Source organism: Plasmodium malariae (assembly GCF_900090045.1).
Source record: "Plasmodium malariae genome assembly, chromosome: 13".
Taxonomy (NCBI): Eukaryota; Apicomplexa; class Aconoidasida; order Haemosporida; family Plasmodiidae; genus Plasmodium; species Plasmodium malariae.
In genome coordinates, this window is record NC_041787.1 from 209848 (window position 1) to 226547 (window position 16700).

At 25.2% G+C, this 16700-nt stretch overlaps 3 protein-coding genes across 3 annotated transcripts; all 3 read right to left on the reverse strand.

Annotated features, from left to right (window-relative positions):
• Positions 1-118: 118 nt before the first annotated feature.
• PmUG01_13012700 (peptidyl-prolyl cis-trans isomerase, putative) lies at positions 119-1853 on the reverse strand (the record flags this gene model as incomplete). Its single annotated transcript, XM_029007089.1, has 8 exons — positions 119-220; positions 375-444; positions 629-732; positions 826-920; positions 1113-1218; positions 1347-1423; positions 1601-1655; positions 1779-1853. The coding sequence occupies 8 exons, from the start codon at positions 1851-1853 to the stop codon at positions 119-121; spliced, it is 684 nt and encodes a 227-aa protein (XP_028863513.1).
• Positions 1854-3115: 1262 nt separating this feature from the next.
• TGS1 (trimethylguanosine synthase, putative) lies at positions 3116-6073 on the reverse strand (the record flags this gene model as incomplete). Its single annotated transcript, XM_029007090.1, has 1 exon — positions 3116-6073. The coding sequence occupies one exon, from the start codon at positions 6071-6073 to the stop codon at positions 3116-3118; it is 2958 nt and encodes a 985-aa protein (XP_028863514.1).
• Positions 6074-7411: 1338 nt separating this feature from the next.
• PmUG01_13012900 (conserved protein, unknown function) lies at positions 7412-14732 on the reverse strand (the record flags this gene model as incomplete). Its single annotated transcript, XM_029007091.1, has 6 exons — positions 7412-7525; positions 7939-8067; positions 8237-8335; positions 8512-8640; positions 8759-8881; positions 9261-14732. The coding sequence occupies 6 exons, from the start codon at positions 14730-14732 to the stop codon at positions 7412-7414; spliced, it is 6066 nt and encodes a 2021-aa protein (XP_028863515.1).
• Between the last annotated feature and the right edge of the window lie 1968 nt (positions 14733-16700).

Consider the following 16700-nt stretch of genomic DNA (forward strand, 5'->3'; position numbering starts at 1 on the left):
TTAATATCTATTCTCTTTTTGTTTAATATCTATTCTCTTTTGGTTTCATGTATAACCTCTTTTTGTTTAATATCTATTCTCTTTTGGTTTCATGTATAACCTCTTTTCGTTTCACTTCTTAAAAACTTTTGCTGCATTTATATATTTTTTTTAATTCCATAAAATCCGGATTTTCATTAAAACTTATATCCTTCTCTAACAACGGCATTTCTATATCCGCCTGAATAGAAAAAAAAGTTGCGTACAACATGAACGCTCGCATATATATGATGCATTAACATAACATTTGCAAGAGCTAAAATTTACAGTACAAGTTAATACGGGAAAAACGTCTATGCTGTTTTATTTTTTATATTTATTTTTATTCTTTTTACTGGTATAATGTAATCATCATCCGAGTTCGTACGGGACTTGTGTTTGATTCTATCTAATGGAATTACTCCGCTATTAAATAATGAACGAAATGAAAAAAAGACGAAAGTATATGTAAACAAACATATGAATGAATTATTTTTAGCATAAGTAAATAAGAATAAAAAGAAAAGACCCCAAACACACACACTACACATGAAAATTTGCACGCATATTTAAATATACAAAACACTACAAATAAAAAAAAAAAAATTACCAGCTGTATATATAAACTTGCTTCTTCGGCTTCCCAATTAAAGTAGATTGTTCCTCAATAAAAGAAAGAGTATCAAACCCATATTCAAGATGTCCAAAAACAACCTATATACACATAAGAAAAGAAGAATATTTTTTGAAAATAGAGAAATTATTTTAAAAAAAAATCATTTTTTAAATATCATATTTTCTACTTACATGTTTTTTATCTAACCAGGGGCAACTCTTAAATGTTACAAAAAATTGAGAATTATTTGTATGTTTTATTCTAGTCTGACACATGGATAAAATTCCTGTCATAAAGAACATAATAGAAATAGGTTAGTGCACACACACATGTGTGTGTTTATGTATATATGCACAAAAGTATGTTTATGCATATTAATTGTCAATGTACATCCAAGTTAAAAACATCCCCACCCCTCAACAAGAACCATATGACAAGTTATATGTAACATTTTTGCTTTTCTTTTTTATCTTATAACCCCTTTTTGAATGTTTGTAAATAAACTTTTCATTTCTAAAGTACTGTCCATATATTGATTCTCCACCATATCCATTTCCAAAATTAAAATCTCCTCCTTGAAACATCTAAAAAGACATGTACAAAATGTATATATGAATATATATACTTATATATCTATACACTCGTACTACATATATATTACTAGTGCATATTTTACGTTGGTATGTTTTTACATAATATTTTATTTCCTTACAAAATTAGTAACGATTCTATGGATGGGAGAGTTTTTATACCATCGTGGTTTTAAATAATAGCCTAAACCTGTTTCTCCTTCAAATATATATATATATATATATATATATATATATATATATAAAGGAAAATGTTTTCTTTCTTTCAATGGGAATATATAAAAATTTTGCACATTTTCTTTTTTTATAGCTTTTTATTCCTTTGCATGACTTTTATCATCTTTAGGTGTTTATTCATTTTTCACAGGGTAATTACCCGTACAAAGGCAACGAAAATTTTCACATGTTATAGGTAACTTGTCCATGAATAGCTACAGAAAATAATACACAAATTTAAAATAGTAAATTTTCTACATTTAATTTAATTCTGCATATAAACACATTTACTTTCATTATTATATATTTTCTTTTTTTTCGTAATTATATCTTTATACCTCAAAAATCAACCGTCCTGCGTTCCTCCCCCCTATGGCAATATCTAAATAAACCCTTGGATTGGGAATTTTCATTTTTGTTCAAAAAAAAAAAAAAAAAAAAAAAAATTCAGCGTAAAAGAATTATATTTTACATCCTGTTAAAACTAACTTATAGTTAAAATATCCAATTTTATTCCCTAATAAATATACATGAAAATGTGTTTTTTAATAAGCAATATAGTGTATATAAAAATGCCTATGTATACTTTTCTTTTTTCCTATTATTTTTTATAAATTTTATCAGGCAACTATTTTGGTCTACCTTCAATTAAAGTACTAAATGTTACATATTAAAAATATTATTTTTTTTTTTTTTTCTTTTTGTTCACTCGAGTTTTAATTCTAATTTCGTATCATCATTTCACAAAATTCCTATTTTAAAATTAAAATTAAATTTTTTAATTTGATATATTCTATAAAATGTTGGCAAAGGTGTGAGTTTACATATCAAGCTACATTTTTCTTCCTAATCACTACATTTATATATACCAGCAGATCAGTTGCACGTAAAGTAGTATGCATATAGTTATGTATGTGTGTTTGTATATATATTTATACGACTTTATCCAAAAATATTTTAAAACATAGTAATTGCGTTGAAACTATTTGCAGTTTTACCTTATGCTTTTTTTTCTTTTTTTGTTTTACTTGTTGTGTAAGAGGTATTATACCTTTTACCATGTGATTTTAAAAAAGTGGATAAAAAAAAAAAAAAAAAAAAAAAAGAGAAAAAGAGAAAAAATATTAAATATTATATATTATATATTATATATTAAATACATTTTTCAGGCTTTTATTTTTTCTTGTACATTATAGGCACAAATGTGACCTTCAAAAAATTAAGAGTTCTATTTTCTAGCGTAAGATAAATTTTAATTTTTTTTTTTTTTTTTTTTTTTTTTTTTTTGTATATATTAAAAATTCGCTTGTTTCCACAAAAAATAAAAAGATGTACTTTAAATGATATTGCAAATGGTAAAAGTTACTTAAAAAAATATGAACACGTTATTTGAATGCTCGAGTCAATAAGCATGATGGGTAAAACGAAATTTCTGAAATACTAAAAGAAACTGTTAATTTACTAAAAAATGTCTATGTTAGGAATATCCTATCATATATATGTGTAGATATAATATAAAAATATACAAACACGAAAACATACGTTAGTATATATATAACTATGCATACTACTTATCTTCATACGGACGACTAGCTTGTAAATGCACCACAATATATACTTCACAAAAAGTAAACGATAGTATATTCTATACAAAATACACACAACAAAATGTACTCTATAAAATGTGTAAACAAAAGTGGTCTACTAAGAATCTGTTTAAATGAAAAACAAAAACATTTGAGTATGTCGCATGCCGCCTTGATAAAACATAAATTCGATTAAAATAAAAGTAAATTAACGAATTAAAATAATCCAGAAATGATGTAACATTGGTATTATATAAAAACTGTTTTGTAAAAAGATTAATTGTAATTAAGCATAAATTTAATTTATAAAATTTTTTTTTCTTTTCATCTTCATATGAACAAGTATCACGTAAACCATCTAAAAGGAATTCAAAATGGTGAACTTTAAATAAAAAACTAAAAAAAAATTTTGTAATTTTTTCTATAACAAATTTTTTTCCATTCAATTCAATATTAATAGATAGTTGTACTATCCTTTTAATAAACTTATTAAAATAAATTAATAGCTCCTTTTTATTACTATAATTAATGTAACTGTACTCTTTGTTTTTTATATCTGAGAATTCTAAAAAATCTAAGGAACCGATATTTACAAAATTACTATTAAAAAATTCTTGTAATTTAATATTATTAGTTAATATGTTTAAAAAAATATTCATATAAAGAAAAAATTTAAAGAGAATTCTAATTATTATATAATGAATGTTTTTTAAATTTCTACTAGGTACTTTTTTTAAGTTTATAGGTACTTTGTAATATTTAAAAAAATATTTCAAAAAAGATATATCATACAAATATATACCAAATAATACTATTATTTCTTTTTTAATTTTCATTATTATCATATTAAAATAACTAACTACAATTTCTAGCCCCGTACATATATTTATTATGTCTTGATATATATACGTTTCATATTTTTTTGTGATTTTATTATTACGTAATTTTTTGGTCATTATCTTCTCACGTTTATTTTCTATATATATAAAAATATTATTTAAAAAGCTAATTTTTTGAAATCCAATTATGTTCTTTATATTTTTAAAAAACAGATTTACTATGTAATTAATTATTTCATATGATTTCTTATTGACAAAATAATATAAAGACATAACATTATCGTTGTTAATTATAAAGTTATGCATCTTCTCATTTTTATTTATAATTAATTTTTCTCCATAAAATACTCCCTCCCCTTCTTTGATCCTTTTTGAAATATTATAAAGTAAACTTTTCCTTTTGTTATGCAATAATCTATGTAAGGAAAAATTAATACCCCTTTGTCTTATTTTATCATTTCCACATTTTGCTAGTTTATTATGAATGTAATAAATTTGATCATAACATATACCTTTTTTTCTTTTTAACAATGAAGCTATTTTTCCTAAATAAAGTACCATGCCAGTATTGTGCCACCTCCATATAAAACTTTTCTTTTTAATACTACTGTTATGATGATCATTGCTTACATCTCTACTTTTTAAGAAGTTAACCTTATATTTATGAATATTGCTAACATAATCTTGTCTCTTACGACCCTTTCTCAATTGTGTATTTATCATCCTATTTTCTTTTGAGGGCCGTAAATAGTGGTTACACTGATCTACAGTAATTTTAAACAAATTTTTTATATTTGAAACATGTGATTCATTGCTATTTTTTTCATACAGTTTGTTGAAAAAATAATAAAAATTCCTTAAACTATTATCACAACTCTCCTTAAATCTGCTCCTATTTCTATTAACGTACAACTCTAAGAAAATATTATCTCTCAAGAATTCTTTCCTTTGTTTTTTTACTCCTGCACTTTCGTCCAATTTTGCTCCTAGTTCTGACATTTGTTCCACCAACACTGCCACACCTCTTTCCACTAATTCCTCCTCTCTTTCTTCCAACGATTGGACCACTTCTTCTCCTCCTACTGCTAATTTTCCCCTCCTTTTTTTTTTTGTCCCTTTTAATTTGGTTAACTTTTCATAATAGACATAAAGATGCAACAGATCTTGCAAACACACATTTCTTGGTAAATAAAAAATTAAATTTTTTGTTAATTTTAAAGATTCTTTTAAGCATGAATATGTAGATATCTTACTTTCTATATATTTTAAATCAAAATTTTTTTTCATTTTATATGATGGTCCCCCCCATGGAATACTCAAAAAAACAACATCTATTGTATCTTTCCTAAAATGATTTACTATATTAAAAAAATCACATAAAATGTAATCTACATTGTTGTTATAAAATTTACAATTATGTTGACATTCTTTAATTCTAATTAATTTCACATCAGCTGCAATGGTAAAAACCCCTCTCATGCTATGGCAATTTCCCCCAGCCCCAGAAAAAGGATCCAAATATATTAATATGGATTTATCTTTTGCTTTATTATATTTATTTTCTCTCTCATCTTTAAAGTATTTTTCAATTGTAGGCTGTTTATTGTTATAAATCTCATTATTTTCAAAATAATTTTTTAAACCAATATCATTTTCACAATTTTTTTTCATTTTTTTTTTTTTTTGAAAATTTATTTCGTTAATTAACAACACGTTATTACCTATATTCTTTGATATATATTCTGGGGTCATTGAATATATCATTTCATTATCTAAAATAAAACATTTATCTTTTTCTTTTTTTACTTCATTTTTATTTCTTACAATATACTCTTTTCTCCTTTCATTGTAATTTATGGAGTAATAATAAATTGTATCCTTTTTAAATAAGTTGAAGTACTTCAAATTCTGAAATATTATAGGCATTTTAAATTTATATGTATTTTTTAATAACTCACAACTCTTGATGAAACATAATTCCCTAGCTTTACGATCATCTTTTCTGTATATATCTATTCGTTCCTTTTTATCATAATTATTTATTCTTTTGACAAAATGTATAAAGTTTGAACGTATTTCCTTATTTACCAGATCATCTTCATCTAAATCTAAAACAGTGTAATATAGTGGATGAACTAAAAAACTGAAATACAAATTCTCGTCATTATTTCTTGCGTCGTTAAAGCGATTGTACTTAATTTTAATCATTTCCCCTATTCTTCGGTTCCTTCGAAATATTGCTTTTTTCCTTATTTTCCCGCTATTTTTTACTTTATCCTTTTCTTTATCATCCCTATTTTTTTCTTTTTTTATTTTTTTTTAAAAATTGAGCGATAGCAGTAAAATCATACAAAAGCTTCACAAAAATAATCACTCTAGCTTAATTCTCATAATCGCATTCTTATTAACAAGACTGCACATTAGTGGCTATATAGTCAATAACAAACATAAATATATTTTAATTTTTAAAATATATACAAATGCATACATATATATATAACAAAAATACGTACATATATATTCACATGCACACATAAATGTATATAAGAGCCTTTCTTAAACATCACTCTCTCTCTACTTCAGAAGATATTTATTCTATTTAAAAAGCTAAACGTTTCATTTTCTATTTTTTATATTCCCAAAAATTTTAATCTTTTTTTCACCAATTCTTCTAAACATACGATTATATGGAATCACACGGTAGAAATATTTTTTTTTTAAATGCGTAAGTTTCAGTTGTATTCCATTGTATGAAAATTTTAAAGATATATATGCAATCACCGACCATAAGTAAAATATAAACATATATAGAAGCTAAGTGGCTCACACTTTTTAAAATAACACTTAAAAAAAAAAAAAAAAACACTTAAAACATGTACATATATGTACATATATATATTCACGTTCATGCAGATATAATTTTTAAGAAAAAAGAAATAAACACATAACTTCCACAAAAAAATAAAAAATCACCTCTTGTAGAAATAGAAATAGGAAATGTTACTAGCTAAAATTATATCCTTTAAAAGCTTTTGTTAATGTTAATGATATATATGTGATTCAAAATTATGCTATTGTCAAAATTCGTACAAATAAACATGTTCACGTTTTCATCCTTTTCTTAAAATAATATTTATATTTTTTTCGAAAAGTTATGTATATTTACACCAACTAAATTGTTTGTATATTTCGTTTAATTATACATATGTATACCGTATGCATGCACAATAATAATAATTTAGGCGAGCAGAAGCTGGAGGGCCTGCTTCGTATATATAATAATTATGTATGATTATACATATTCGAATTATATGAACACTTGACATATTTCATAAATATAACAGAAGAATATTTCACAAGCTTAAAATAAAAAAAAAAATATAGTTGAAAATTTTTTATTATGTTTTTAATCAAACGAATTAGCTATGTAAAATGTAACTAAAAAAAAAAAAAATAAAAAATAAAAAAAAAATGAATGTTGCATAAAGACAAGTAATCTTATAAAGATCCTCCAAAGGAACATTATAACTTTATCGTTTCGTCCTTTTACTTCTTTTTACCTTTTTTTCCTTTTTGTATAAAACTAGACTTTGAAGCAAGTTTAAATTCTCGTATGTCTGGAGCTGAGTTTGTTATTATGCAGTTTCCTAATTCATCTGTCTACTCATAAAAAAAAAAAAAAGAAATATGTAAACAAATAATCATGTAAAAATAAAGGATGTGATGTACATAAAATTCACAACATAAATGATTTAACAAATCAACACTCCCTCAGATGTGGAAAAACATTATTCCACATAGCATTACAATGCTCGTGAAATCATTTAAATGGAACTGTGGATATTTATAGGATCACTTGTTAATATGTAAAAGTAAAAATGTAAATATTAAACCTTTTCCTAATACATATTTATACGCATATATGTATACATATATATATATATATACATATATGTATGTACTTATGTACTTGAACAATAGCAAAAACAAAAAAAGAACTCATAGTTGTAACGTTATCAAAAATTATTGCAATAAATGTACTTATAAAACAAAATAAAATAATGCGGTGATACCGATATATTCTTAATTAAATTTTTCTCCTTTTCATCATTTGAATTTTTTAAGAAATGTGAAATACACGATTCTGCCACTTTTCCTTTTTTCGTATTTCCCGGAACTAATTTTACCTTATATTTGTGATTCTGTAAATGGTTATAAAAAAAAAAAGGAATTGAAATGAAAAAAAGCGAAAGTGGAAAAATAAGAAAAAATGGAAAAACAAAAAAAGGACAAAGAAATAAACAATAAAGTCCGTTTTTATATCATATTATCATTAATATTATATCTTTTATTTAGGTAAACAGTTATAACTTGAAGAGCGGAATAAGGAGCACACATAGGAATTGCAAATAATAAATTATCCCCTTCTTTTGGACAGCTTATCAACTTTTGTAATTCACTTAATTTTATCTAAAAAAAAAAAAAAGGGATCGAAATATTTTGTATTCATGTATTTCCTAAAGCGATGTATGATTTTTTCGTTTTTCTTTTTTTCCCCACTTATTTATTTCCTCCTCCTCTATCTTTTCAAATAAGCTTCATCTTATTTTTTATGCACACATGAACATAAAATATGTAATTATTACTTTCATTTCATCTTCATTAATTTCTTCAAAATTAGGTATAATTTCCTTTGTGCTCTTATATTTACTTTGAATCTCCAGTATTTTAGTGTTTTGTTTTTCTTTTTTTGTTTTCTCAATTTCATGTTTCATCTGAAAAAATTTTTACCATCATATTTGGAAATAATTATATTAAATATAAATATAAACTACAAAATATCACGGGATAATATGATTAACTAATACGAGTATTTTCCGCTTTCTTCTTAACCTTTCTAGATCCAATAATTTTCATATGTAATTGTCTTTCCTCCTCATCATCCACTTGCTCTTTATACTTTTTTTTCATCCTTTTCTTTTTTGATCTTGCTCCTCTCAATAAATGAACGCAATTCTGAAAAAATAATATAAAGTTATATTTTTTTCTTTGTTGTACTTTCTTATTTTTTTTGGAAAAAGCACAAAAAAAATTTTTTTAAAAAAAGGAAAAGTTATCTAAAATTAACGAAAGTTGCCTAATATAGTCCAAATTTGACTAAAATTGCCTAAAATTGACTAGAACTGACTAAAACTAACTACATTTGACTGAAATTAAGACAGCTCTATATTTTTATACATAAAAGCGCGAATGCAACAGCTTAATTTTTGTTCCTTTACAATGACTTGAAAAAGAATAATTTATTTGTTATAATTGGTAAACGAATTTTAACAAAAATTATATAATCTTCATATTATTCTTATATTCCATTTTACTCTTCGTTTGTAGTGCTTACCATTTCTTTATTGGGATCTCTAAATGATTCATTATTAATAGAAACTGCTTTTTTATTTTCATCGTTTTTATGGAAATAATTTCCATTATGTTTATTTGAATATTTTCCATACTTCTCCTCCATGCTTGTATTATCATCATTCTTCTCATTTTTCATTTCTTCTTTATATACTGCTTTTTCATGGTTTCTTTTTCCCACATTTTTTTTTTCCATAAAGTTATTATTTCCCTCTTCATCATCTTCATCATCTTCATCATCCTCTTCGTCTTCTTTGTCCTTTTCACTCTCTTCATCCTCCTCATCCTCTTCATCCTCCTCATCCTCTTCGTCCTCTTCATCCTCCTCATCCTCTTCATCCTCCTCATCCTCTTTGTCCTCTTCATCCTTTTCGTCCTCTTCATCCTTTTCGACCCCTTCGTCTTCTTTGTCTTCCTCTTTATCTTCTTCCTTTTCATCCCCCTTTTTCGTAGATGTAAATTCTACATCATTTTCCTTGTCATTCTCCTTATCCTTCAATTCTTCATCTTCCATCTCCTGAAGTAATTTGCTGACATCCATTTTTACAAAGCCCGTGGGTTTACGAGACCTGGTTGACCTCGGTATATTCAATGATAGTTGTCTCTCAGTAGGAATAATTTCATCTTCTGAACTAAAAGATACACTTTTTTTTTTCTTCATATCACTGAATGGTTTCTCACTGAATGGTTTCTCACTGAATGGTTTCTCACTGAATGGTTTCTCACTGAATGTTTTTTCACTAAATGAGACTTTTTCGTATTTCTTATCCTCTCCCTCTTGATAGAACTTGTCTTCACTTCCAATCTCCTCAAGTAATTTGCTGACATCCATTTTTACAAACCCTGTAGGTTTACGCGACCTGGTTGGCCTCGGTATATTCAGTGATAGTTGTCTCTCAGTAGGAATAATTTCATCTTCAGAACTAAAAGATACACTTTTTTCTTTCATAAGAGTACATGTTTTTTCATTAAATGACACTTTTACTTGCTTTGTTTTATCCCATTCCTCTTCTTTAACTTTCTCTTCATTTCCTATCTTTTCAAGTATTTTGCTAACATCCATTTTAACATAACCCGTAGGTTTACGTGTTCTAATAGGTCTAGATAATTTCAAAGTATCTTGATTTTTAACACAATCATTTTCATCTTCTAAAATACAGCTTATACCTTTTTTCTCCATATTGTCACACTTATTCTCACTGAACGTTACTTTATAATGTTCTCTTTTACGTTCTCTCTTATCTTCATAATCCTCTTCTCCTTTTTTTTTCTGTGTAACGTTAAAATTTCCATCCTCATCTTCCACATCTTCATCATCTATCTCTTTCAGCAGTTTACTAACATCCATTTTTACAAATCCTGTAGGTTTTCGACACCTGGTAGGTCTCACTAGATCTGGAGCTTCTTCATTACATACGAAAGAAACATTTTTCTTTTTCTCTTCTTCACTTTCTCTCTTTTCATTAATCAAACTACTTAATACGAGATTTTCATCATCTTTATTTATTTTTCCCTTCTTATCCAAAGAATTATCATTAGAATCATCATCTTTAAAAGAAACTGGAGGACTACCATATACTTCGCATGAATAGAACATTTTTTTTTTTTTTTTATTTTCATACACATAGTCCTTCACTATTTTATAATTCCCCATATTTCGAAAGGAATCAATTTTCATGTTATGCATAGGACGAGTAACATTCGATTTAATCACACTAAGCACACTCACATAATCTTGATGACTTTTTAAAAAACTGTAATTTTTAAACAAGGTGTATATATCTAATCCACATCGAGGAGAATCTTTCAAATATGCGTATTTTTTTATTAATAAAAATATTTTATTAACAAATAAGAAAAATAATTTATTGCTTATTTTCCTAAAATGTATATTGAAATTTCTTAAATATGTTTTTAAATAAGCATCTCCTAAAGATCCATAAATTCTAACCTTGATATAATGATAAACTAAATAAAAGTACACGTAAAATATACAAAATACACTTAGTAATTTCCTAAAATGTTTTTTTAGAACCTTACATACACAGTGCAAATGTTGATCACTATTTTTGTTATGTAAAAGAAGCTTCTTAACTGTTCTCCAGTTTTTCATCATGTACAAATAATTACATATCAAACATTCACATGATATCTTAATAACCTCATATTCACAACTCTGAACAATTCCTAAATTTTCTGAAATTAGAAATATTTTATCATATATATTCGTACATTTACCTTTTAACAAATTCATTTTATTTCTATCTTGAAAAATAAGACTACATAATTTTCTAAAAATATACCTTCTATTGTAATTTCTTCTGAAGTAATATTTGTAGCTTCCAATATGTGAACCAATAAATTTACTCCTTTTCTTCATATTTTCTGATACATTTAAGAATTTTAAAAGTGTTTCTAATACACATATACACGTATAGTTATCAACATTTTTACGGTGTACGTCGTTTCCACTATCATTAACTATAAAACGGTTGCAACTGCAACTCACATAAAAATTATTCTTATTTATGTAGCTTTTTTTTTTGTTTCCATTTATTATTGTATTATCACCATTTCTGCTACTACTGTAATTGATGTGGTCACCACTGCTACTATGCATATAAATATTGTTAATATGGCAAGTGTTCATACCGCTATTGTGCATATCGTTACAGTTCACACCTTCATTGCTCATAGCACTACCAATAATATCGATACCATTAATACCTGTGCCATTACTGTCCTTGTTATCACAAACATTGGTTTCATCTAAACTGTTCTTACTACTATTCACACTTTCATTACCATTTTTAACGATTTTCTCCGAGTCATCCATATTATTCTCTTCCATATTGTCATCCGCTATGTTGTCAATTTGAAATAAAATACATAGACCCATTTCCAATTTAACATGAGGTAAATAATTTTTTTTCCCTCTTATTACAAAGGAACCTGTTTTTAAGTATTCACCTGAAGGTGCAGATTTACTAACTTGATGATGATATACCCACCACGCGGATGTAATGATTTTATCATTCCATGCTGAGCTTCTACATATAGCTAATTGCCCAGCTTCAGAAAGTGTCTTTTCAGGAATAGGTTTATCTTTATGTGTATTTTTAATTATGCAAGAAGCTGCACCATGCACATCTGCATGCACATAAATATCATTTTTCTGAAAATATCTTCTAAATAATATTTCATTCTGTAAAGCATCCTTTCCAGCAATTACTAAATAATTTTCAGATGATATGAACCAATGAAATTTTTCAAACCAGTATATTTTCCTTAATTTTTGTATTTGACATACAACTTTTTGTTTACTCTTTTGCTTGTTCTCTTTATCTTTTTTTTTTTTTTCCACTTTTTTCATAGCAAAATCGGTTGATATCTTCGTTTTTCGAATTTTTTCCTCTGCTTTTTTTCTCGACTTTTGATAATCTTCAATATTTCCATACACGGAATTATTTAAATTTATCGTAACGGAAAACTTCTTATTATGAACATCATTCTTTTTCAAATTAACATCTTGTTCATTGCTAGAAATTAATCCATCTTCACTTCTTTCACTATTAGAATCTTCAAAATCATCCAGCAACAATTCCATTTCACAATTATTAAAATTCACTGAGCTTATACATGATGCGATGGGGTGATTCTGTTTTTTAAACAATTTTATGTGATCCCATATTTTTTCCCAATTAGCACTTGTTGATATTGCAGCACGCATTAAATTTATCGCTGATTCTACAAATTCATCATTTGCCTGAATTAATGAAATTTTTTTTTTTAAAGTGTTTACTTCTTTTTCCAATTGCTCAATTCTCCTTTCATGATCTAATTTAATTTTATCCTTTTTTGTAAGAGCATTTTTATTTTTATTTATTTCTTGCTGTTTATCATACTTTGATAATTCCATTTTACTAAAATATGTATCAACACATATATTAAAATCAGCAAATTCCACTATCTCCATTTTACCTTCATCCACTTTTATTTTATGATTAGCTAAGACAATTGGTGAAAATTCTGAAAATACACGTTCTTCACTATTTTCTACATTTTCGCATATACTTTTTTCCCCCTCATCTTTGACTAAAGCCTTCTTATCATTTGTATTACTGCTTATAATTTTCTCTTCATTTTTACCATTTTTTCTTTTTTCATTTTTTTCATTTTTTAAAACAAAACCATATCCTTTAATACAATCTTCTTCATTGCTTATAATATTCAGTATATTTAAACACTCATTTATGACTCTAAAAAATAAATCTGCTAAGTCAGCTAAATTATAGTTATCCAAGGAATCATGTGGATTCACTTGACATTCCATTAATGAATGGACTAATAAATCGTTATGTGCAAATACAATTAATTTACCAGCTAAGTCTAACAGCGTCTTAACCTTTTTCACCTTTTTACACTTCTCACTATCACTACAAATATTACCTTTGTTTTTTTTATTGGAATTACTTTTTGTCGTTGGGGCATATTTGTCTTCCAAAATTGTAGTGCTCTTTGCATTTTTAGATGCACAACCACCTTTTAATTTAACGTTGTCAATACATTTGTTTTTCAGCTTATCCTTCAACATATCTTTATTACATAAAGTTGTCTTGCTTGAATTTTCATTCTTCATTTTATCTTTTTTCTTTTTATTATCTTCATCATCATTAATATACACATCACTACTGTTTTTATTATATACTCTATTTTCATTTGTAGGCTTCTCATCAACAATATCATAAAATGATTCACTAGAAAACTTCTTATTTTCAATAATATTAGAATCATACGTATTCTCCAACTTGTTATTTTGCAACTTCAAATATGTATTATCATTTTTCGCATTTGTTATATCCACTGAAGATATAGTAGCATTTTCAATTGTTGAGTTATTATGAAACATTAAAATTTCATTAATACTTTTTTTTATATTTTCCATATTAATTAATTTCAAATTTTTGTGTAGCAATATGGACGTATGCTCTTCTATATTATAAATGTCATTAACACTATACTTTTTCCCAAAAGAATCACTGCTTTTTAAAATAGATAATATAGTGTAGTTATTATCGGTTAGAATAATATTTCCTGCAATATATAATTCAATAATTAAATGGAACGCTTTATCATCAAATCCAAATTGAATATCAACCACTCTATCTCCCCCCAGTTGGGTTATATTAGTAATTTTTCGAGATCTTAAATGTTTCCTTAATTTCATGGTAAATGAAGATGGTATTACATCCTTCTCTCTCTTCCATTCAGTTATATGTATTCTTCTTTCTGCTTCTACCAAAAGAAAGTATTTTTGCTCTTTTTTTGAACATTTTAAAAGGTAAACTTTATTTGAGATATTATAAATATTTGTTACAACGCATCCCACAATAGATTTTTTACACAAAGTTGTTATTGCTCGTATATCAAGAGCTGTTAATCTTTGTTTTGCCATTATTTCGTATATTTTTTTAACTCCTCTTAATTTTTGGCAATTCTTATATACAAAAATAATTATAAACTTTTTAAAGATATTTTTCAAAGGTCAAAAGGAAAATATTGTTTAACTACCATACAAGAAAAGAATCATTGCCACATTATGGTAATTTTTAACGTTTACAATATGCCTCTCCTATAAAAAAATATAGAGAAGTTATGACTAGCTGAAGGTTTAGTCCGTAGTATGAAAATATACACTTTCTTATTCCTGAATTGGTTATTTTAGTATTATTTTACTTCTACTTTTTTTACATTATTGGTATTATTATTTTTTTTTTCAATTTTAGCTCTTTACTTTTTATTACTTTTTCATATTATTATTATATTATTATTTTTTTTTTTTTCTATCTTTTTTTCATCTAAAATTGTAATTGGCACTTCGTAAGTATATAATGAAAGTATTCTTTATTACAATTACAATATATTGTACATTTACGTATACATTTTAACATTTAGTTCTATAAAATTTATGCATATTTTATTCTTCATATAAATAATTTACATAAAAAAAAATAATAAAATAACTGTGATGTGTATAATTACACATGTAAATTATATTCCGTTAAATATATGTACACTCAATACATAATTAAATATACATTCAGAGATACGTATAAATGCAAATTAAACATTTATATTACGCATAAAATTAAAACGTTACTCCAAAAAAAAAAAAAAAAAAAAATGGAACAAAATAAATCTGAACACTTATAAATAAAAACAGAAAATTCACAATTGTTTAAGTAATATCACAAAAAAAGTTATTAAAATTTCTAAAGGATAAAAGTTAAAAGACAAAAATGTACATATACATATATATGTGCATGTTCTGGTAAAAATATGTATTCGCAAAATTTTAATTCAAAATGGCATGTAAATTTAATGAATATTTGTTCGGCTAACATTATTCTTGTAACTCAGTTCATTGTAAGTGGTTACAAAGAAATGAAATATCGTAATAAAATGTTTAAGAATACAAAATAAAAAATATTTAATATACGATATTTAAATAATGAAAAAAAATAACCAAAAAGGAATATATATTTTAAAATTAAATATAAAAAAAAAAAAAATCTACAAGAATTATAGCGCAAAAATGTGATTTATCTTGTACTAGGCACGATATTATGTAAATGTGTAATTCGTTATTCATTTATTTATTTATTTTACTTATTTATTTTACTTATTTATTTTACTTATTTATTTTACCTATTTATTTTACTTATTTATTTTACCTATTTATTTTACTTATTTATGTTTTTTTATTTATTTAAATTTACCCCTATAGTAATAATTTGAAAGAAAAGGCTTAATCAAGTAGTAACGTATTTATAATGTTCACTATATTTTCGCATAAAATTCGCTGTAATATAAAATAAGTTATATATGTCCCAAGGAAGTAATATTTTAATTTTGACTGAAACTGCTTTCTGTTTGATGAGCAATTTGGTTATTCTTTGTTTATTCGTTTATTAACAGATGAGGTGCGTAAAAATTTTACAAAGCACAGCACATCATTAAAAAGTTCATTTTGGAACGTAACTGTATGAAAAGGAAAAGCAAAAAAAACATATAATAAATAAAAAATAAATAAATATATTTATGAATCCTTTACTTGAAAAAAGTTACACATTTTTATTTTTTCTTTTTGGTTGAGCTGTTCGTGCTGTAACTTTTATTTAGTAACAGCTTATGTTACTAACTATAATAAAGCATAATTCGTTATATATATACACATATATACTTATATACCTGTACATATACATACATGTATATAAGCACAACAAAATAAAATATACATGAAAAAGCAGTTAATGGTTTATACGTGATTTTTTTTTTTTTTTTAATTATAAAATGTTTTTGTAATGTGTGTATTCGTGCACAAATTTTTCATAAAAAAAAAAAAAATAAATATATAATTACA